The 24701-nt window shown below is 44.3% G+C and overlaps 1 protein-coding gene across 1 annotated transcript in view; it reads left to right on the top strand.

The window, feature by feature from the left end:
* Window positions 1-2468: 2468 nt before the first annotated feature.
* Window positions 2469-24701, top strand: part of LOC144680390 (heme-binding protein 2-like) — a 34493-nt gene continuing 12260 nt past the window's right edge. The window contains exons 1-2 of the mRNA XM_078541359.1: window positions 2469-2642; window positions 21611-21740. Coding sequence (XP_078397485.1) covers window positions 2520-2642; window positions 21611-21740 — 253 coding nt within the window. The 5' untranslated portion in view covers window positions 2469-2519. The remainder of the gene's footprint in view (window positions 2643-21610; window positions 21741-24701) is intronic.

The following is a 24701-nucleotide window of genomic DNA, read 5'->3' as shown; positions in this document are numbered from 1 at the left end:
TAACAGAACCATTAAAAAGGCTACGACCAGAGACGGGAGAGAATGACCCCTGGCATTAGTAAAGTGGTCAGGGAAAAGGTCTGGAAATGATTGGAATTGGGGAAGTTGAAGGGATGCCTGAACTGGAGGTCAGGCCAGGTCCTGGAGTGACACTCAGATAGACTGTTGGGCCTGAATGGATGGTCAGTCTCGAGGGGTTGTACTATCTATCCCTGTCCTCTTTCCCCAGCCTTCAAAAAATAAAGATGCACATGTCTAGGCTTCTCCTTATTTTCACACTGTGCCCCCCATTGCAGGTTCCCTTTTACCCCAGTCAGTCAGTGCCAGGGGGATTGCACCCCAGTGAGAGGTAGTGCCAGTGAAAAACTAACACAGTGAGAGGCAGTGCAAGGGAAAGAGAAACCGAGTGAGTTCAATGCCAAGGGATCAGCACCCGGGTGAGTGTCAGTGCCAGGAAACAAAAACCCAGTGCGAGGCAGTGCCAGGGATAAAGTAACCCGGTGAGAGGCAGTGCCAGAGATAAAGTAACCTGGTGAGAGGCAGTGCCAGGGATAAAGTAACCCGGTGAGAGGCAGTGCCAGGGATAAAGTAACCCGGTGAGAGGCAGTGCCAGGGATAAAGTAACCCGGTGAGAGACAGCGCCAGTGATAAAGTAAACCGGTGAGAGGCAGTGCCAGGGATAAAGTAAACCGGTGAGAGGCAGTGCCAGGGATAAAGTAACCCGGTGAGAGGCAGTGCCAGGGATAAAGTAACCCAGTGAGAGGCAGCGCCAGGGATAAAGTAACCCAGTGAGAGGCAGTGCCAGGGATAAAGTAACCCAGTGAGAGGCAGTGCCAGGGATAAAGTAACCCTGTGAGAGGCAGTGCCAGGGATAAAGTAACCCGGTGAGAGGCAGTGCCAGGGATAAAGTAACCCGGTGAGAGGCAGTGCCAAGGATAAAGTAACCTGGTGAGAGGCAGTGCCAGGAAAACTTTTTTAAATTTTCATTAAGGGAAGTGGGCTTCGCTGGCTAGGCCAGCATTCATTGCCCATCCCTAGTTACCATTGAGAAGGTGGTGGTGATCTGCCTACTTGAACCACTGCAGTCCATGTGGTGTAGGTACACCTACAGTGCTGTTAGGAAAGGAGTTCCAGCATTTTGACCCAGCGACAGTGAAGGAACAGCGATATATTTCCAAGTTATGATGGTGAGTGACTTGGAGGGGAACTTACAGGTGGTGGTGATCCCATCTATCTGCTGCCTTTGTCCTTCTATATGGTGGTGGCTGTTGATTTGGAAGGTGCTGTGAAATGAACCTTGCTGAATTCCTGCAATGCATCTTGTAGTTGATACACACTGCTGCTACTGTGCATCAATGGTGGAGGGAGTGAATGTTTGTGGATGTGGTGCCAATCAAGCAGGCTGCTTTGTCCTGGACAATGTCAAGCTTCTTGAGTGTTGTGGGAACTGCACTCATCCAGACAATTGGGGACTATTCCATCCCACTCCTGACTTGTGACTTGTAGATGGTGGACAGGCTTCGGGGAATGTGGATGTGAGTAACATGTCGCAGGATTCCACGTCTCTGACCTGCTGTTGTAGCCACAGTATTTATATGGCTGGCACAGTTCAATTTCAGGTCAGGATGTTGCTGGTTGGGGATTCAGTGATGATAATGCCATTGAACGTCAAGGGGCGATGGTTAGATTCCCTCTTGTTGGAGATGGTCATTGCCTGGCACTTGTGTGGCACAAATATTACTTGCCACTTGTCAGCCCAAGCCTGGACATTATCCAGGTCTTGCTGCATTTGGACATGGACTGGTTCAGTATCTGAGGAGCGGCGAATGTTGCTGAACATCGTGTAATCATCAGCGAACCCAAGGCAGTGTCAGGAACTGGACTTCAGTGGGAGTTGTTACCAAGAGTTATGAACCTCAGCCAGTCTCAGTTACCTCAGGAGAGGAGGGGAAGAAACAAACAGGAACAATGTGAAATGCTCAAGTCATTGGGCAGTGAGACCCACACCAGCTTCACCTACTCAGTGAGGAAATGGTGGTGTGTCCCGTGGTTGGAGTGCAGCATGGCCACTGGGTTCCCACTTTCCGCCAATGCAGGAGACCCAAGAAATGAAACTGTGCAGACATGAAACCCGAATGTGAAATTGTTTTCTCCCGGGTCACTAACACCAGCGACCGGCAGATCAATCTTCCATTCCAGGCGACTCCCAAACAGGGAGGGTTGACAATCCTGAGTGTGTGAACTGGAATCAATTGTAAAATAGCTTCCCGAGTGTTCAGACTTCCCGGGAACCGGCACTCAGAGAGTTAATGGTTTCTCACTTCAACTAACATTTCCATAATGAATCAGCTAGTGCGTTTCTTCAACACAAGATGTTGCTACCTGCTGCTTAACTTTATTCAAAATCATCTTCATAAATCAGTATAAAAAGACCTGAGCTCTCTGCTCAATCTGCAGATCCACCTGAAGGTGCTGAGAGTCATTCAGTGCATTCACCAGTGATCTGAGCGGACACCAGGATGCTGAGACTCTTCCTAACTGTGTCTGTCCTCTTCTGGCAGCAACTTGCTGCACAGGATGAGGTGGACAACTTCTGTGATGAAAATGACTGCACTGAGCCCGCAGAAGTCATTGTGGACAAGGTAAGTATAGTTCAGAGTTTACTGCGTTCTGTCATGTTTGTACCAGGGGAAATTATTCAATGCCCGTTTTTGGGGTAATTAACCTGTGGTGCACCGACAGTGCACACCCCAACCCTGAAACATGAGACTGGGCTGAAATTGGTCCTTGGGTTTCATTAACATTTGTCGCGGAAAAACGGAGTGAACACTCAGACCCTGGAGGTTTGTCTAGGAAGTCTTTATTAAAGCCGTGATATCACGGAGAGCCTAGTCGCACACAATGGAGCGAACCAGTCTCTGACTAACACCTCTTTACACACATAGATATAGCAAAAGGTTCGTGACAGAAACTTGGGCATTTACAATAGTTTCAAATGGCTTCCAAGGATAGCGATCAGTGTTAATGATTTAACGATTAGACAGGACAATGTCAATGGTTTAGCAAATAGGCAGGACAATGTCAATGGTTTAGCAAGTAGACAGGACAATGTCGATGGTTCAGCAAATAGATAGTGCTAATTGGTTACATATCCTGGGCAATGCACACACAATAGTTTTTTTCCTCTTAGATTTTGCCACCGTATCTGACATCCGGAGCCCCTTAGTCTGGGAAGGTAGCACTGGCCCTTTGATTTGCTAATTTATGTGCTGGCTGCGTGACTGGGGACATTCTACAGGAATTTCATTATACATGTATTTTAAGTTTATTTCTCTCACAAGTATAGGTGTATTTTATTTCATTCACATTTGTACGTGTATTTTATTTCATTCACAATTATACGTGTATTTTATTTCATTCACAATTATACGTGTATTTCATTTCATTCACAATTATACATGTATTTCATTTCATTCACAATTATACATGTATTTAATTCCTCCACAGTCCCTCCTCATTAATCTTTTCTTTTAGATTAACACCAGTGAGGAATAATATCTTCATCATCATACAGGGGTTCATAACCATGAGGAAAAGGCCGGTCCCTGAAAGGGTAAACTTTCTCTCCCCACCAGTGGGCTTCGCTGGAGCCAGTGCACATCATTTGGGGAATGATTGGGGCAACCCCTAATCCAGTAGAGACACTATTGATAATCTGGGAGTAGCAAATCCGTAAAGTAACACATGCACAGCACCCTATGATACATGCTCCGACTATCCCAATTAAAAAGTATAACAACCAACTTCCCAAACCGGAAAACCAGCCTAGTATTGTAGACCACTGAGAATCTCTTTTATAAAAATTGCTTGAACTTTCCCCAGCCTTCTTTATTTCTTGTACCTTGTCCATGACATGCTGTCCCAAGTCAGTGATATTTTCAAAGACATCGGGTACATAAGTGCAGCACTCTGCGCCTATCATAGCACAAGTGCCACCTTTTTCAGCGAGAAGGAAGTCAAGGGTCATCCTGTTTTGTAATACGGTTTGGCGTAATGCTATCATTTCAGTGGTGCTGGCTGAGATCTGCTTCTGTGTTTTAATCAGAGCATCAGCTGTTGAATTAGCGACTTTTTCAAGCGCAGCTGCCAGGTTGATAATTTCACGTGAATTACGAGCCGATCCATAAGGGGGCAAAGCAATCATCCAGAATCGTTCAGATTCCGAGATGCCACGGCGATGTAGGCGCCGATGTGGGTGCATATCTGATTTACCTATATGGCGAAGATAGGGATTTAAGTATGCTAGGTAGCAACAGCCCCTCCAGGTGAGAGTGGTTTCGTTCTTTTCCAAATTTCCTACAGGCACATTAGAGAAAAGGGATAGTTGAGGCATCCCAGGCAACCAGGGGTAAGCTTTATCTCCACGAACCCAGTATGTACCATCAAGAGGGTCTGGTGGATGTTCAGTACCGGCGGGCTTTCGGACAGATAGGTCAAAGATGTATGATACTGTAGTATGACAGGAGCTTCGTCCCAGATCATAAGTGCTGAGTGTAAGGTTGGAACACCAACAGGTGGTGTTTACCGGCTCTAGTGGGGCTCTAATTCTAATCCCATGTTCTGTATAGTTCCACCCATTGGCAGGTGGAGAGCGACGGAACCAACCCCTAAACATATTGTGCTGCGGTGTTACAATATTAAAAGTTCGAACGTCAGCATACTCAGTGTCATTTAGCACGCCAATTACCCGTCTCTCTCCCATGTTGGGGAATCTGGGCGCATATCCAATAGGCGCCCTGTCCTACCTCTCTACCATAGGTGCAGCATAAAGACAAAAAGGTGTTGGGGTGAGAATCCTTTGGGTACACCCCACAAATTATAGCAAAAAGACAGAATATAGCAAAAAGCAGTATCCAATACATAATGCAAATTAGTTCACTGATAACGACGGTTATAGGACTGCCGGACAATGTTTTTTACAACGAGTGGCGTGGACCCAGTCTTCCTTCCCCTTAATCTTCAGGGCCGTTCGAGTTGTTAGCAGCACAAGGTAGAGTCCTTTCCACCCTCTCATGCAATTCAGCTGCTGTTTTGCATAGAGGAAAATGAGTACAAATCCAACATTTAGTCCGATGAACTTGCGAGGCTACGGCCTGCATTCATTGAACCGCAGAATTGGTATTCCAGGCCCCCGCAAGGACCACGCAGGATAGGATCCAAATCAGAGTCAGCATTCTGACGGCTCAGTTAAAATTCTTGTACAAGCACTTCCGTCCGAGGTCAGCGTCTGCTTGACGTGCGATGCGTGGATCCACAAGGGCGTCCTTCAACCTTTACGGCCATTTGGGTGGTGAGCAGGACTTAGAAAGGCCCTACCCATCGAGGTTCCAAACAGTTCTTTCTCCTGAAGGTCTTTACTAGGACTAGGTCCCCGGACTGGTATTGATGGCAATCTTCAATGGTGGGCTTTTTCTGAGCTTCTACTACCTTTATATGCAAGCTCTTGAGACAGTTAGGGTGAGAGAGCACAGTCATGAGCTCCAAGGGTAGAGCTTCAGGCCCTTTCAAACTGGTTTCTTCACATAATTTAGCTAGTTTGTTTTTCAGAATACCATTTTGTCTTTCCATTTCTCCAGTAGACTAGGGGGCAGGGAGGTGATGGTCGCATTGTTAGGCCTTCAACAGTTCCTTTATCACTTTAGCAGTAAAATGAACAACAATTTTACAACAACAACAGCATCATTTCGTCGGGTGGGATACACCTCCACCCATCGTGAGAACAAACATACTAGAACTAAAACATAATTATATTCCATACATTTAGCCACTTGTATAAAGTCCATTTGTAGGTGTACAAATGGGCCCCATGGCTGGGGTCCTGTACCAGCAGTCACTGTGGGTGTCTTGCCTGGGTTATGTCATTGACATAGGTATGACAGGTATTACTAATACAATGCCTATTAGCATATTACTATTCACTATACATTCAACATTCATTCTACACGTGTTAAACCCCTGAGTTGGCAACCGGTCAAGTCATGATTACTGTGTCGTGAGAGATTCAATAAATGCTCATTAGTTACCCATAAAGGGGACTACCCCTTCTTTAGTCTGTCTTAAATTTTCTCGGGCTTGTTCCAGTGCCCAAGATCCATAGGTGTTGCATACATCATTTCTGCTCGCTTTGTCTGAAATATTTTTCCTTATTTCAATTAATTTATTGATAGTCCCCGTATGACTTTCGAGCACGGTAGCCAGACTTTGGATTAACCAATGATGTCCCTATATTGAATATTGTAGCGGCATCATTTATCAGGCTGCGCTTAACGCAGTTCCCTCCCAAGCCTGATCGCATCTCGCCATTGAACTGAACTGCTTCAGTCATCAACTGGCGCGTCAGAGCCGTATAGAGTGCTTGGGTATGGGTTGAGTACCATTGGGGCAGGACGACACCGGATACATTCAAGACTACGGGTACCAGCTCATGGTGTACATTATCATACAAAGCTTCTGATTAACCAGTACCAAACCATTCGTCAGTCCTGGATGCTTAGTCGGACAAGATGGATCAGTCGGTGTGGTTTGAGGGGCTTCAATTATCGCTACTCAGACTGTGAAAGTAGAGGTGGGAGGTGGCTGGGTAGTGGCTCTTTTGGGCAGACCTCCCATGCTCGATCTGAAGCAACCCTTACTACAATTTGAAAGCAGTTGTTCTCCTAATGTTACATTTATCATTCCCCGTTGCGTGTCGCATTCGGCACTGTCCATGCTGTACCAAAGTTCCTCCTGCGGTGCGGGATGAGCATTGACGATCCCCGACCTTGTTCCCAGTACTGATAGGCCCACGACCAGGATCGTAGGTCTGTGGAGACATTAACATCGGCTCCCGTTCTCTGGGTTACCGCTTGGTCAATTGTCATGTATCTTTAACTGTGTGTAATGCCTCCATTTACTTCCCGTTCTCATATCTACAAGTGTGCATGTATCACTTGTCATAATTACCTTGTATGGTCCATTGTTGCTCTTTGGATTTGCCTGTTTCCATATCCTTAATCATCTGTCAGTCTCTAACTTCCTCTCTCAACTTATGTAATTGCCTACTTAATTCCCTTACATTGTCCTGTATTTTTCCCTTCTGTGGCCCTACACCTCCTACTATAATGCATTCAGGCAACTGCATGGCCCTTACCTGTTATCATTTCAAATGGGGGTGAATCTGTCGGTCCTGCTTGGGGTAGCCCAAAGTGCATTAGAATATTGGGCTGTTCCCTGTCTCTTGATTGATGTTTTTTTTTAAAGTTCAGTTCATCCTTTCCACCATCTCTGGACTCTGGGGGTGGTAAGGAATATGGAATTTCTGTTTAATCTCCATAAGATTGCACGCTTCTTTAATGACTCTCCCTGTGAAATTAGTTCCTTGATCTGAATCCAGGCACCCCCACTCCTTCCAGTTTACTCCCTCCTGCTGCTGTCTCATGTCAGACCTCAATTCCTTAAACAACTCTACAGTGCATCTTCTTATCCTATCTTTCAATGGCTCAGTATTTTCACTTCCAGTGATGGTTCTCTCTGGGAACCGCTTAACTCTGCCTACCATCAAGGTGTTAATCCTATGGTTTTACTTTTTGTAGCTCACAGGCACATTAATGTAATCAGTAATACATCTATTTAGCCTTTTTCCAGCTTTCCCTTTACCTGTATCCATCTTGTGGTAAATTGTTGTTAAGTATTATTTCTCCTTACATTTCAATTCCTGAACTACAGATTCCTCATAGTTTTACCTCTAAGTTTTCTTCCCTGACCATGATCATCCTAAGGTTCTCTTGAGTTCAGTTTCTCTATTGTCTTGATTGTTTAAAATGTTTCCTTACTCTTTAGGCCATATTAACTATTCCATTTCAATGGGAATCTCTGTCTCTAGATCTTTGCATATCTCCCCCTGTGCAGTTCCAATGCCTCAGATGATGGCCAGATTATCAAATTCATTTCCCTTAAACAGTTTGTACATTATGTCCTCTTTCCCTGACTCATTCTCCTACTTTCCTCAGACCAGTTTACACTTGCAACAGCTACCATCTTATCTTGTTCAGGTTGTCCGGAGAGACTTTACAATCCAATAAAGTATTCTCATAACAGTTTTAAAACAGAAATCAGGTATTGACATGTTTTGCTTCCTTTTCTTCTTCTCAAAGATTTTATTGTCTTAAAAGTAACTCACTAAATTGTATCTGCCCCTTTTCTTTTAGAATTATCCCAGATTCATTAACTCCGCCAAAAATTGGATTTCTGCCAAACTTTGCCAAGGTCTTGAGCTTAGCTTCATATTTTGGGAACAGACTTACAAACACAAAAGCTTGCAGCATTTGAATTAGTGCCAATTGTTGTCAACTCTTTTAAAATGAAAATTCCCTTTTGAGAACTTTATCAAGAACCAAACCTCAAATTTTTAAACTTTGCAAGAACTGTAATTTACACTATGAATATTAAAACAACCTCTTTTTCATGTGTAATGATTTGTATCCAAGTCATAATTTCCGTATGTTTATCGACACATTCTTTATCTTAGATAGCATCCTAGTGATTCAAAAGTAACCTGTTAAATTACACTGCACTTTACATCTCAAGATTCTCCCCAATTCAAATTCCAGTGCTTTTGGAAAGCAGAATTCCTTTAATATTTAATTCATCTCTTCATAAGAAACCCCTTTTTATCCATTGGAACCATCTAGACCTTGTGTTTGTGTCTTTTGGTTTTCCTAGAATCCTTCTGAATTTCAAGTGATATCTTTTTCTCAGAATTTTAGAATATGAACTTGCATGTATTAATCCCAGAGATAAAAACAAAAAGCTACTGCAGATGCTGGAAATCCAAAACAAAAACAGAATTACCTGGAAAAACTCAGCAGGTCTGGCAGCATCGGTGGAGAAGAAAAGAGCTGACGTTTCGGGTCCACATGACCCTTCAACAGAACTGAGGTATAGTTGGGAGAGAGGTGAAATATAAGCTGGTTTAAGGTGGGGGGCGGGGGGAGAGAGAAGTTGAGGGTGGGGTGGTTGTAGGGACAAGCAAGCAGTGATAGGAGCAGATAATCAAAAGATGTCACAGACAAAAGGATCAAAGAGGTGTTGAAGGTGGTGATAGTATCTAAGAAAAGTGCTAATTAAGAATGGATGGCAGGATAGTCAAGGTACAGCTCTAGTGGTACAGCTCCTCTGACATGTCCTCCTTCTTCCTTAACCGAGGTTTTCCACCCACGGTCGTTGACAGGGCCCTCAACCGTGTCCGGCCCATATCCCGCGCATCTGCCCTCATGCCTTCTCCTCCCTCCCAGAAACATGATAGGGTCCCCCTTGTCCTCACTTATCACCTCACCAGCCTCCGCATTCAAAGGATCATCCTCCGCCATTTCCGCCAACTCCAGCATGATGCCACCACCAAACACATCTTCCCTTCACCCCCCCTGACGGCATTCCGTAGGGATCGTTCGCTCCGGGACACCCTGGTCCACTCCTCCATCACCCCCTACTCCTCAACCCCCAGCTATGGCACCTCCCCATGCCCATGCAGAAGATGCAACACCTGCCCCTTCACTTCCTCTCTCCTCACCGTCCAAGGGCCCAAACACTCCTTTCAAGTGAAGCAGCATTTCACTTGCATTTCCCCTAACTTAGTCTACTGCATTCGTTGCTCCCAATGCGGTCTCCTCTACATTGGAGAGACCAAACGCAAACTGGGCGACTGCTTTGCAGAACACCTGCGGTCTGTCTGCAAGAAAGACCCAAACCTCCCTGTCGCTTGCCATTTTAACACTCCACCCTGTTCTCTTGCCCACATGTCTGTCCTTGGCTTGCTGCATTGTTCCAGTGAAGCCCAACGCAAACTGGAGGAACAGCACCTCATCTTCCGACTAGGCACTTTACAGCCTTCCGGGCTGAATATTGAATTCAACAACTTTTGATCTTAAACTCCCCCTCCCCCCATCCCCACCCCGTTTCTTCCCCCTCCCTTTTGTTTTTTTTTTCCAATAATTTATATAGATTCTTCTTTTCCCACCTATTTCCATTATTTTTAAATCTACAACTAATACCTTGTTAGTCTTTCCACCCCAACCCCACTAGAGCTGTACTTTGACTATCCTGCCATCCATTCTTAATTAGCACTTTTCTTAGATAATATCACCACCTTCAACATCTCTTTGATCCTTTTGTCTGTGACATCTTTTGATTATCTGCTCCTATCACTGCTTGCTTGTCCCTACAACCACCCCACCCTCAACTTCTCTCTCCCCCCGCCCCCCACCTTAAACCAGCTTATATTTCACCTCTCTCCTAACTGTACTTCAGTTCTGTTGAAGGGTCATGTGGACCCGAAACGTCAGTTGTATTAATCCCAATCAGCTTGGAAGCTGATGATGAGGGTTATTCCCTACTAGTCTGCAAGGGGGTGGTACAAGGGTTGGTTCATCTCAAACAAATGCAAGCCCTGTTTTATCTTTACACTACCTTCAAATTACAATTTTTGCCAGAAATCTCAACTCAAACCATATACTGAAAACTTCGATACAGCAAAAGGTTTGTGACAGAAACTTGGGCATTTACAATAGTTTCAAATGGCTTCAAAGGATAGCGATCAGTGTTAATGATTTAACGATTAGACAGGACAATGTCAATGGTTTAGCAAATAGGCAGGACAATGTCAATGGTTTAGCAAATAGACAGGACAATGTTGATGGTTCAGCAAATAGATAGTGCTAATTGGTTACATATCCTGGGCAATGCACACACAATAGTTTTTTTCCTCTTAGATTTTGCCACCGTATCTGACATCCGGAGCCCCTTAGTCTGGGAAGGTAGCACTGGCCCTTTGATTTGCTTATTTATGTGCTGGCTGCGTGACTGGGGACATTCTACAGTAATTTCATTATACATGTATTTTAAGTTTATTTCTCTCACAAGTATAGGTGTATTTTATTTCATTCACATTTATACGTGTATTTTATTTCATTCACAATTATACGTGTATTTTATTTCATTCACAATTATACGTGTATTTCATTTCATTCACAATCATGCACAATTATACATGTATTTTATTCCTCCACAACATTTTATACATGAGCTGCTGTCAGCTGATTGGTCTCCACTGTCAGCTTGTGTCGTGAGAATATCAGGGTTTCCGTCTCCAGCAGTGGGTCTAAAGTGGAGTTGTGAGCCATTAGCATGAATGGGGGATTGGATAATGGACAGAAAGAGGACAGAAAGACCTTGCATCACTCTGACCGCTCACCACCACCCCCAACCATTATCCTGTGACCCTCCCACTCCCTGATTACACCACAACCCCCTGACTAACCCCCACACCCCACCCCTTCGAACACTATACTCCCCCACTCCTCCAATCCATGACTATCCCAAAACACTCTGAATACATCCCACCCCTGACTATCCCCAAACCACCACACCCCTTTCCTATCTCGATGACCCTACGACTAACCCACACTGAACTAACTATCCTACCAGTCCCGTCGACTATCACCTGAACTCCAAACCCCCCCTGAATACCCCCTGCCTCTCACTGCTCCCTACCCTTCCTGACATCCTGACCCTCCCCCACACCTGGGTGAGTGAAAAGGAGCGGAGTGGCATCAGAAGGTGATTATCACTCCCCGGATGTTGTGAGCCATTAACATGAATAGGGGATTGGATAATGGACAGACAGAGCTATGGGGTTTTGATAAACTGTGGTAAACATTTAAAGAAATAAATCCAAATTCTCAGTGAAACCACATTCCATTGAGAAACAATAAATTTTCCGGGAATACTGGTCCATCCACGGCTTACCACATAAAATAATGGGGAGCCAAAGGATGAAAGAGAGTGTGGAATTTGAAGTAATTAATATAGAAGAAAATAAGCACTAGAGAAACTAATGGGACTAAAGGCTGACCAATTCACTGTACTTGATAGTTTACATCCTCGGGGTCAGTTCAGTGGATCGATACGATTCTCTGCAGCTATGACCGGGTGTTCCGAAGGTTGTGTTGTCTTTTCTGCTGCCAAGAGATATATACCGGTTAGGTGACTGGGCAACAAGTTGGCAGATGGAATATTTTGTGAGCAAGTGTGAGGCTATTCGCTTTGATAAGAAGAAAATCAGAGGGTCATCAGAATGGTGGGGTGGTAAATAGTGAGGAGAATATAGGCAGGCTGGTCAGATGGGCTGATCAGTGGCAAATGGAATTTAATCCAGATAAGTTTGAGGTGATGCACTTCGACAGGACAAATGAGGCACGGGAATACACGATGAATGGTAGGGCCCTGGGAAGTACCAAGGACCAGAGGGACCTTACTGTGCATGCCCACCGGTCCCTTAAGGTAGCAGGACAGGTAGATAAGGTGGTTAAGAAGGCATATGGGATACTTGCCATTATTAGCCAAGGCATAGAATAAAAGAGCAGGGAGGTTATGCTGGAACTGTATAAAATGCTGGTTCAGCCATAGTTAAGAGTATTGCGTACAGTTCTGGAATCGACAATATAGGAAGGATGTGATTGCACTAGAGAGAGTGCAGAGGAGATTTACCAGGGTGTTGCCTGGGCTGGAGAGGTTTACGTATGAGGAGAGTTTGGATAGACTGGGGTTATTTTCCTTGGAGCAGAGGAGATTGAGGGGGGCATGATTGAGGTGCGTAAAATTTTGAGGAGCATAGATATGGTAGACAGGAAGGAACTCATCCCCTTTGTGGAGGGATCAATAACCAGGGGGCATAGATTTAAGGTAAGGTGCAGGAGGTTTAGAGGAGATGTGAGGAAGAATTTTTTTGCCCAGAGGGTGGTGTGAATCTGCAAACTCAATGCCTGAAAGGGTGGTAGAGGCAGAAACCCTCATAACATTTAAGAAGTATTTGGATGTGCACTTGCAATGCCATGGCATACAAGGCTATGGGCCTAGTGCTGGAAAATGGGATTAGAATAGTTAGGTAATTGTTTGACCGGTGCAGACTCAATGGGCGGAAGGACCTTTTTCAGTGCTGTAGGCCTCGATGGCTCTAACTTTTGAATTGGTATAAAGAACATTTCCATTTTGGTATTTAGAAGCATTTGGTGCCTTAATCCAATAAACTCAGAAAGTTTGTATATGGGTATAACAAATGATTAGAAAATCAAACATTAAGTTGCCCTTTATTGAAAGGGGTTTGGAGTTCTAGAATAATGATGTCTTGCTCCAATTGTACAAGGCTTTAGGGAGACCACACCTGGAGTATTGGGTACAGTTTTGATCTCCTGATCGAAAGAAGGATGTACACACTTTAAAGGCGATTCATGAAGATTCACGGGGGGTGACTTCTGGGATGCGGAGAGTTGTGCTATGATGAGAGGAATGATAAATTGGAGCATGCTCTCTGGCATTTAGAAGAGTGAGAGGTGATTTCATTGAAACGTACAAGATTGTGAAGGGGCTTGGCAGGGCAGACACAGGGAGGTTGTTTCCCCTGATTGGGAAACCTAGAACACGGGGGGACAGACTCAGGATAAGAGGTTACTCATTTAGGACTGAGAGAAGGAGGAGGAGAAATTTCCTCACTCAAAGGCTTGTGAATCTTTGGATTACCGCCCCAGCAGTCAACTCTCCATCATCAGTAAAGCAATGGAAGGGGCCATCAACAGTGCTAACAAGCAACACTTGCTTAGCAATAACCTGCTCACTGATGCCCAGTTTGGGTTCCGCCAGGGACATTCAGCTCCTGATTACAGCCTTGGTTCAAATATGGACAAAAGAGTTGACTGCCCTTGACATCAAGGCTGCATTTAACTGAGGGTGGCATCAAGGAGCCCTAGCAAAACTGAAGTCAATGGGAATCAGGGGGAAAACTCTCCACTGGTTGGAGTCATACCTAGCACAAAGGAAGATGGCTGTGGTTGTTGGAGGTCAATCATCTCAGCTCCAGGACATCACTGCAGGAGTTCCTCATTCTACCTTGGCCAGATCCTGCCTTATTTTACTAAAATGCACTCTCCCCCAATCCAAAACATTTTTTTGCAACTTGTCTATTTCGTTGTCCATAAGAAGTTTAAATTGTACCATGTTGTGGTCACTATCACTAATCCACTCACCAAATGTTTCTTTCCTTGAAACTTCAGATTTTAAAAACAATCACTTTATTGTTGTGCCAAATCTTATCTTTCTGAAATTTGCTCATGGGCCTCTTGAGTGTGAAAAATATGCAAATGTGGCCCCCGGAGCCGAAAGGTTGGACAAGCCTGGGTTAAAGGAAGGTTTTACAAATCCCTGCTCCATCCTAGATTCATCCCACCCTGCACCATCCTGTTTAAAATCTAGCAGAATGTGGTCACACTGTGGGACTAAAATGTCCCTGGGGAGGACTATTCCTGATCATTCGTTGTAGCTTTGGCAAAAAAAAGTTAATTGAAATCCCAGAAACCCTCTGAGAGAAAGAAAATTCTCTTCATCTCTGCCTTAAAAGGGCGACCCCTAATTTTAAAACAGTGCCCCCTAGCTCTGCTCTCACCCACAAGAGGAAACATCCTTTCCATGTCCACCATGTCAAGGCCGTTCAGGATCTTATATACTTCAATCAAATCATCCCTCACCCTTCTAAAGTCCATTGGAAACAAGCACAGTCTGTCCAACCTTTTCTCGTAATACAATCTGCTCATTTCAGGTATTAATCTAGTAAATCTCCTCTGAACCGCCTCCAATGCATTTACATCCTTCCTTAAATAAGGAGACCAAAACTGCAGCAGTATTCGAGATGTGGTCTCACCAATGCCCTGTAAAGCTGAAGCAAAACATCATTACTTTTATGTTTAACCTCTCTCGGATTAGAGGATAACATTTCATTAGCCTTCTTAATTACTTGCTTTATTTGCGCACTAACTATTTGTGACTCCTGCACTCGAACAGCTCGATCTCTCGGCACCTCGGAATTCTGCAGCCGTCTTCCAGTTAAGTAACACTCTGCTTTTTTATTCTTCCTGCCAAAATGTAAACAATTTCATATTTTCCTACATTACATTCCATCTGCCAGAGTTTGCCACTCACTCAACCTATATATATATATCTCTCTGCAAACTCCTTGTGTCCTCTTCACAACATACTTTTCTACCTATCACCTGCAAATTTAACAACCGTGCCTTCACTCCCCCTCATCGAGGCCATTGATAAATTATAAAAAGCTGAGGCCCCAGCACAGAGATCTGAAGAAGCCCACTCATCACATCCTGCCATCAGAAACAGACCCATTTATGCATACTCTCTGTTTTCTGTCAGCCAGCCAATCCTCTTTCAATATTAATATGTTACCAGCTACACTTTGCGTTTTTATTTTCTGCAAAAGCTTTTGTGTGGAAGCTTATTTTATGTTCATTAATGGGATGCGGGCTTCGCTGGCTGGGCCATCATTTATTGCGCATCCCTTGTTGCCCTTGAGAAGGTGATGAATCACTGCAGTACATTTGGTGTAGATACGCCCACAGTGCTGTTAGGAAGGGAGTTCCAGGATTTTGACCCAGCAACAGTGAAGGAACAGCTATATATTTCCAGGTCAGGATGGTGTGTGACTTGGAGGGGAACTTCCAGGTGTCGGCTTCCCTTGTACTTCTAGATGGTAGTGGTCATGGGCTTGGAAGGTGCTGTCAAAGGAGCCTTGGTGAATTACTGCAATGCATCTTGTTGATGGTACACACTGCTGCTATTGTGCATCAATGTTTCAGGGTGTGAATGTTTGTCGATGTGATCCCAATCAAGTGAACTGCTTTGTCCTGAATAATGTCAGGCTTCCTGAGTGTTGCGAGAGCAGCACTCATCCAGGCAAGTGGGGAGTATTCCATCACACTCCTCACTTATGCCTTGCAGGTAGTGGACAGGCATTGGGGAATCAGGAGGTGAGCTACTCATTGCAGGATTCCTTGCTTCTGACCTGCTCTTGTAGCCACAGTATTTATATGGCTCGTCCAGTTCAGTTTCTGGTCATTGGTAACCCCCAGGTTGTTGACAGTTGTGGGGGATTCAGTGATGGTAATGCCATTGAACATCAGGGGGAAATGGTTGGATTCTCTCTTGTTGGAGATGGTCATTGTGTAGCGCAAAAGTCATGGACGGCTTCAGTATCTGGGGAGTTGCGAATGGTGCTTAACATTTTGCAATCAGCAGCAAACATCCCCACTTCTGACCTTATGCTAGAAGGAAGGTCATTGATGAAGTAGCTGAAGATGGTTGGGCTTAGAACACAATCCTGATGAACTCCTGCAATGATGTCCTGCAGCTGAGATGACTGACCTCTAACAACCACAATCATCTTCCTTTGTGCTCGGTATGACTCCAACCAGTGGAGAGTTTTCCCCTGATTCCCATTGACTCCAGTTTTGCTAGGGCCACACTCGGTCAATGCTGCATTGATGTCAAGGGCAGTCACTCTCACCTCACCTCGGGAGTTCAGCTCTTTTGTCCATGTTTGAACCAAGGCTGTAATGAGGTCAGGAGCTGAGTGCCACTGGTGCAACACAAACTGGGCATCAGTGAGCAGATTATTGCAAAGCAAGTGCCACTTGATAGCACTGTTGATAACCCCTTCCTTTGTTTAACTGTAGAAAATCTTGCTATCCATTTTTACATTTCTAGCTAGCTTCCACACATACTTTAATTTCTTTCAACTGATTAGCCTTCGCTGCCATTCTTTGTATTCTGACCAATCACCTGACTGCCACTCAAATTTGTACCGTTATAGGCTTTTTTTCTTCAGTTTTATGCTTTCTTTAACTTCTTTAGTTAACCATGGTCAATCGGTCCTCCCTTGAGAATTTTTCCTTAGAGTAGGAATATACTTATTCTGAGTATTCTGAAATATCCCCTTAAATGCCTGCCGCAGCTTTTCTATCGATCTATCCCTTAGCCTAATATCCCAGTTCACTTCAGCTAGTTCAGTTTTCATGCCCAAGTAGTTACCCTTATTTAAGTTTACAATACGAGTCTTAGACCCACTCTCTTCCCTTTCAAACTGAATGTAAAATTCAATCATTGTGGTCACTGCTACCTCAGGGTGTCTTCACTCTGAGGTCGTTAATTGATCCTACCACATTATACGGTGCTAGGTCTAATATAACCTGTTCTCTGTTTAATTCCAGAATGTACTGCTCTGAAATACTATCTCGAATGCATTCCATGAACTCCTCATCCAGGCTAATACTGCCAGTCTGATTTTTCTAGTTTATATGTAGTTTGAAGTCACCCATGATTATTGCCATTCCTTTATCAAAAACACCCAATATTTCTTCTTGTATACTTTGTCCTATATTGTGGCTACTTTTAGGTGACCTGTAGACCCGTCCCATAAGTGACTTCTTTGCCCTACTATTCCTCATCTCCACACAAACCGATTCAACATTCTGATCTCCTGAACTAAGGTCATCTCTAACCATTGCACCAATGCCATCCTTGATCAACCGTGCCACCCCTCCACCTTTACCGAGCTTCCTATTCTTCTTGAATGTCATTTGCCCTTAATTTATTCAGAACCCAATCCATGTCATCCCAGCAGCCATTTTCCATAATGACTCTCAGGTCATATTTATTTACTTCAATGTGCGCTATCAATTGATTTACTATGTGCTGAATGCTATGTGCATTCAGATACAGAGCCTTTAGTTTTGTCTTTTTGTTATCTTTGTAATATCCAGCCTTGACTGTTGGTGTATTTTAGGTTTTCTTTCTCTCTGTCCCTGCCATTCTCTAACCCTCATTTCCCATGTGGCTAATTGGCTCTCCTGCCTTCACTCTATGCCTTAATTTTCAACATCCACCCAAGCTTGATCCCTGATCCCCTTTATTTAGCTTATCCCTCTCTATTTCCCTAGCTATGCGCCTCGCTAGAACACTTGTCCCAGCACGTATGCCTTTCCAGCGATAAAGCCCCCAATTTCTCCAGTACTGATGCCATTGCCTCACAAACTGGAACTCACCTCTCCCACACCAGTCTTTGAGCCTCACATTTATCTCTCTAATCTTATTTCCTTTATGCCAATTTGCACATTGCTCAGGTAATAATCCGGAGATTATCACCTTTGGAGTTCCGCTTCTTAATTTGGTGCCTAGTTCCTCACACTTACTAGGTAATACCTCCTTCCTTCTCCTGCTCATGTCATTGGTACATGGACCATGACAACTGGATTCTCCCCCTCCCAGTGCAAGTTCCTCTCCAGCCCTGAGCAAATAGCCCTATCCCTGACACCAGGCAGGTAACACAGCTGCCTGGACTCTCATTCTTTGCTGCAGAGAACAGTGTCAGTCTCGTTCACTGTACTCTCCCCGACTATCACTATATTCATTCTAGCTCCCCCCACTTGAATGGCTTCATGTTTGCCCTGGATGACAGTGGTATCCAGATCCCACATGCTGCAGCTGTGTCACATCACCTGCCCTGCCTTCTTTATATGTTTTAATTAACTACTTAATTATTTTATTGAATTATTTATTTTATTTTATGTATTCTATTAATCTCACCACCAGTTCCTATGCTATTTTAAACCTTAGGAATAGAATAGACCTGAACCACTGACCAGATCCTCACCAAACAGCTAGCTCCTTCCCATGTAGTAGAGCAAGAACCAGTTCCTACAGGTGGAAAAGTGAGAAAAAGCAGAACTGCACCTTCCTCCCTTCCTCACTGAACTCCCAGCAGTGCGATGAGGTCACACTCCAGTGCTAAGTTGCACTGAAATGTTTGAATTCATGTGCTCTGAAAATAATGGCACTAGCTGAGCCCAGGTACAGAAAAACATTTCAAGCTATCTACAGTTGTGCCCCAGTGGTTAGCTACTCTCTCCCTGCTTGGGCCCCTGAATGAGATTTAGAATTTAAACAGAATTGGCAGTTAAATGTTAAATGCTAAATATAAACATTATTAGACATTTAGAATGAGATTTATGTTACCTAAACTCACCAAACTCTCGGGACTCTGTTGAGGTCACACTCCAGTGCTCGGTCACACTGAAAATTGCTGTCACTTTTTTTTCCTTTTGGAGATTCTTCTTTATTAATTACACTTTTCCACTTAATTTCCCTGTTTTTCACACATCTCAAAAGCAAGTAGAATTTTTAAAAAAAATACTATTTGCACATTTATTTAGTAGAAATGAAATGCAACATCACATTGAACCTGTGGATAGGCTGTAAATTCAGTGCTCAACACAACTTGTACGACAGCTTCTGGGGGCAGGGAAATCAATCCAGTTCTTGAGTGATGGCCGTACGGAATGCTTGTACCATGTATCATTCTACTCTGAAACATTCAGATCAACGATTCAATATACGTTTTTTTCTGAGCTGCTGGTAAATGTCTGATTGACAAACCCTTGGATAGTGGCATTATCATACAAGGGACCAATTCCATTTAAAGTATACTATGAGTTGGTGCCAGTGAAGTCAGAATGGCAAGGTTATATTGTTACAGAGTCGAATTGTTTTGTAAATGTAGTGTTTTCTTTGTAGCCACTTTGCCTACACTAGTTGATTGCTCTGAGATTAATTATCCTAAGAGAATCAGCATTGGTCCAGCAATATCACCATTGCTACAGTCACTCTGCCTACTGAATGCAGGTGTAATGAAAAAAGTTAAACATGTATTTGTACAGCACCTTTCACAATGTCTCAAATCACTTTCTAGCCAATTAAGTGCATTTGAGTTGTAATTATTGTTATCATTTAGGGAATGTTGTTGAATGGCAGAGCAAACTCAATGGGCCAAATGGCTCACTCCTGCTCCTAATAGTATGTTTGTGTGTCATGCTGGATGGATCCAATAAGCTGGTCAAGATGGCCTTTATCATCCATAATTATCTTGCCGTCAGGAAGTTGAATCATTGCTGGAGTTCTGTTTATTTTTTTGCCAATGGAAGTTTACTGTGAGCAGACTTTGTGGGGTGAAATTACAAGGACACAAGAGCGTAATGGGCTCATAGTGAATCTGTAACCTATTTTACACTCTACATGATTCTCAAAAGTCTTTTCCATTGACTTCAATCTTGTCTTTTTATCTACTTACCTATTACCTCACTCTGTCTTGGTGCTTTTATGAGTTTCTTGAGGCATTGAAATATCATGATAAATTTGTATTGCATACTAGATATTAAAATATATCACAGTAAGAAGCAGCAATCAGAAGAGTCTTCAGACTTGCTGAACAAGAAAATACAAATACAAATGTGAACCATTCAGACTTTGTCCTTTAGCTTCTTAAATGTTGCATTGCACAGAGACACATTAGGGCTCCAATGCTTCTCACTGACAGTGAAGACCATGTTGTGCCATCATTCCACTTTATTGACAAGGAGGTATTTGATATTTCTATCATGTGAGTTTACTGGTAAAGTAAAATCTATTAAGGTAAGGGGCAGGATCTTTAGAGAGTATGTGAGGAAGAATTTTTTCATCCAGAGGGTGGTGGGAATCTGTAACTTACTGCCTGAAAAGGTGGTAGAGTCAGAAACCATCATAACGTTTATGAAGTATTTGGGTGTGCACTTGCGATGCCATGGCATACAAGAGCGTAGTGCTGGAAATTGGGATTAGAATACTTAAGTACTTGTTTGACCAGCACAGACAAGATCGGCTGAAGGGCCTTTTCCTGTCCTATAGACCTCTATGACTCTATGACTGTAAGACCCCTTGTGTGAAATAATTATATTGAATAATGTCATGCACCTAAGGCAGAATAAAGTCTTCTACTGCTTCCATAGAATGAAAAAGATCTTGTGCAGTTTATCGGAGATGCAAGTTTAGAATCTTTCCACAAATATTAATTTACTGTCACCACTTCCATAAGGTACAACACGCAGAATATTATAATGAGGGCTGAACAAAATCAGTGTTATCGTCTGCAGTGTTATAAATAACTAATGGGATATATTGCATGATGCTGTTAAAGTAAAATTTGTAATCTCTGGTCTGTTTAATGGTCATGGTGGGATCACCTTTCGGGTGCCCACAAACTAACACTGCATTGTATCACTGTAGCTCTTAATATTAATGACCCATTCTGCATAAATACCAGATGATATTTACAACCAGATGCCAACAATGGGAGTTACAATTTTACTGGGACCTTAGTGTGATTGTTTGGTGAATGAATTGGTGAATGTTGAATGGGGATAAATGATCATGCATCATTGAGGGGGGAATGGTGTGGTGGGGGTAAGCATGTGGGGCGTTAGTGGTGTTGGGAATAAGGGGCCCAAAAAGAGGAGAAGCACTTCTCTCCCTGGCCCTGAGAACACTCAGAGGGACGTGACTCAGTGTAAAAGACTTCCAATAACACTCTCTATTTTTTTTTATTGAAAACCCAAGGGGAGGAGCAAGGCCAATAGTGCAGGAAACGCTAAAGATGAAAGAGTGAAAAAAAAAGGAAAATGAACCAGAAAGTGTTAATGCCAAGAATTCCATCAAAACCCCCTAACTCTCTTTCAATCCCAGCCCATCCAGGACATGAATGCTGCTACTGCACCTGGGAAACTAGGGTGCCTTCTCAACAATGACGCTTTACAGAGGGAGTTCAGTTGTGTCATAGGGTAATACATTCTGCTCCTTTTTGTCTTAGAATTATGAAGAGGAAGAATTCCAATACATCCAATGGGTTGAAACAACGGTTCGTGGAATGGATATGAATCGAGCAATAGAGACCGGCCTGGAGAGACTTTTCAATTATTCACATTTCTCTAATGCTGCAGGTACATCAAATGTTCCCTCAAAATAACAAAAGGATAGAAAACAACCTTTCGATCTTTGATCTGTCTTGTTTCAAACTTAGTGTGTAGACTGAGACACTGACCGAAAAATCCCCCCATTGTCAATCCCAGAGGCTTCCTTGTTCACTTGTTCCCAGTGGGTAGAAGTGCCACTTGGGCTATTTCTTTGATATTTGCAGATGTTATACTCCCAGAATTGGAAGGTTTCCCACATATGGGGTGGAATCATCCCAGATTTGCACTCAGTGCGGAAGCAGGCAGGTAAAAGGATGGTGGGTTTTCACGCCGTATCATCCGAAGCCCACCACATTATTTATGTACTCCCGGGAAATGCGCTATTTCCATGGTGGGTGGGCTGTCATTCGCCCTCCCACAATTACCCCACCGCTGCATCACGCCGGGCACCACATTTAAAGTCCAGCTGCAGGCACACATCTCAGTGCTTCCAGACCACAATTGCCGCCCCTAAGACATGGCCCTGAAACGGAAAAGACTGCAGACCACAGGTTCAGCGACGCGCCCCTCGAGCACCGTTTGGATGCCTTGGGGGCTCCCGGGATGTCCTTTCCCCCACTCTGGCCACAGGAAGGGCATCAACAGCACTAACCCAGCTTGGGAGGTGGTGGCAGCAGTTGGCAGTGCCAACGCCCTTCAATAGAGAACAGCCATCCAGTGCCGCAAGAGCATGAAAGATCTCCTCCTTTCTGCCAGGGTAATTAGGGGAGGCGGTGGTGTAGTGGTATTGTCACTGGGCTGGTAATCCCCCCGGCTCTGGGGACCCGGTTCAAATCCCACCACAGCAGATGGTGGAATTTGAAATTTTAATTCAATTAATATCTGGAATTGAAGTTCTGATGATGACCATGAACCATTGTCCATTGTCAATTGTCATAAGAACCCATCTGGTTCAGTAACGCCCTTTAGGGAAGGAAATCTCCTGTCCTCAGCTGGCCTGGCCTACATGTGACTCCACACCCACAGAAATGTGGTTGACTCTTAAAAATGCCCTCTGAATAAGGGCAATTAGGGATGGGCAATAAATGCTGGCCTAGCCAGCAACGTCTACATCCCATGAACGAATAAAAATAGACAGTTCACTCTTCTCATCACTTTCAACTCACACACTCACAAACGCATCGCAGACCCACAGGGCCATCACTCACAGCTGGTTCAAGAGACCGCTGGTGGACTGCCCGAAATCAAGGTCCTCATGGACTTTGAAAACAGAGCCGTCCAGCTGGCCGGTGATGATCTGGACCGGTCCTGGCTGACGGTGAGGTCAGCGGTGCTCTACCAACTGAGGGTCCAGCAGTGCAACATCCAACTGTAGGAGGTGGTGGTGTGAGTCAGCTTCACCTCTGACTTCTGAGCGGTCCGAATCGCTCCCACTCCCTGGGTTCTAGACCTTGGACTTACTTGGGGGTTGTGACAAGGTGCAGCAGACAACTGGTTTTGGTGCAAAAAAAACTGTGTTTATTGAAGTCACAAATGAATTTATAACATTAGGATTACACTGAGATTATACAGATTTATAAAGTACACTTAGATAAGAATGGGGAACACACGGCATAACGAGGGAAAATCACGCTACTAATCCCCTTACCCTGGTCCCACCCCCAAAACCTAACTAAATTGATCTTGGAGAGGTCAGGGATCATGCTCACCAACCAGGGTTCCTTGACAGTTCGAAATCCAGCCAGGTAAGCCGGTTGCAGCTTTGGGGTACGCTCTTTGTGTCCTCTGGGGTCTGCCATCCCCACGTGTTCCTGTTCTGTGGAATCTGCGAAGGTTCTTCAGTTGGGTGGAGGGCGCGGTTGTAGGTGGTCGGTCTTCGTGGAGGGCTGCGGTTGCGGCCTTGTTGTCTTCGGTTGAGCCTGCCACCCCATGCCCCTCGCCGTGAAGTTGCCTGCGGGCCTACAAACCTCCAAATCTTCTTGCTTAAACTCTGTTTCAACCGCTCCCAACTGCTCACTGTCCTGTGTCAGCTTTCAAAACCGCTTACCCTTCTGTTAGCTGGTTTCTCCCTCTCTCCCTCTCGTAACTGACTGCCCAGTTATATTGTCTTTCGAATTTCTTATTGGAATCCAAATCAAGGTTAGTTCTTTGTTTGATTTTGGTGGGATTCCCCAGGTGATTGATGTCTCATTGTTTTTAATGGGCTCACATGATGTTTATCATTGTCTTCCTGCCTGGTAACTAGCTTTAAACTGAAAGCCATTGTATGTGTGGAGTATTGATGGGTACGCATAATTGAATTGATTGTGCCTTTGATTATTTATGCAAGATTTTTGATGGGCTACAGTTTCGTGTGAGGTGAAGTTTTTCTCTGGGTTGATTGTATTAAAGGGAAGAATGCGTATTCTGTCTCCTCTCGTTGTCTGGTTTCAGGCAAAACAATCCACACTGCACTCAACACGCCCGGGCATGTGCAGCCCCAGGCCTTCATGGGCCCAGCCTTCTGTCTGCAGGGTTTTACACTTAACTCAGCAGTTTAAAAGTCCAAAAGTCATATACTTGTTGATGATTTTAAAAATGTGGGAATTTTGAGAACGCTTCACAACAGACAACTATGCTGTGAATGATATGTTCTCTTTCACAGGCCACTGCCATGCACTAATTATCTCCCCTTGCTTGCGCAAGCACATCTGCCAAAAAGCCGATGGAGTCCACAGCCCAGCACCTCCAAACAAGCCCCGAAGAAACCTCTGTGCAGGAATCTGGAGGCACCCTCCCTGAAGTCCCATCACAGTGCTGACCCTCACCCTCCACCAGCGCAGACACACACTTCGGTGGGACCGAGCCTTAGAGTAGCCCCGGGATCACAATCTGGTGAGCACATCGCACAGCAGGCGGAGGCAGTGACCCCCGAGGTTTCTGGCACTCGGTGGACCGCTGGAGGCCAGAATTGTGCTGAGTCCAAGTCAGATGACGAGCCTCTGGACT

This window comes from Cetorhinus maximus, chromosome 5 (assembly GCF_964194155.1).
Source record: "Cetorhinus maximus chromosome 5, sCetMax3.hap1.1, whole genome shotgun sequence".
NCBI classification, from domain to species: Eukaryota; Metazoa; Chordata; class Chondrichthyes; order Lamniformes; family Cetorhinidae; genus Cetorhinus; species Cetorhinus maximus.
Note: the sequence above shows the minus strand (reverse complement) of the source record. Positions and strands in the feature narration are given on the sequence as shown.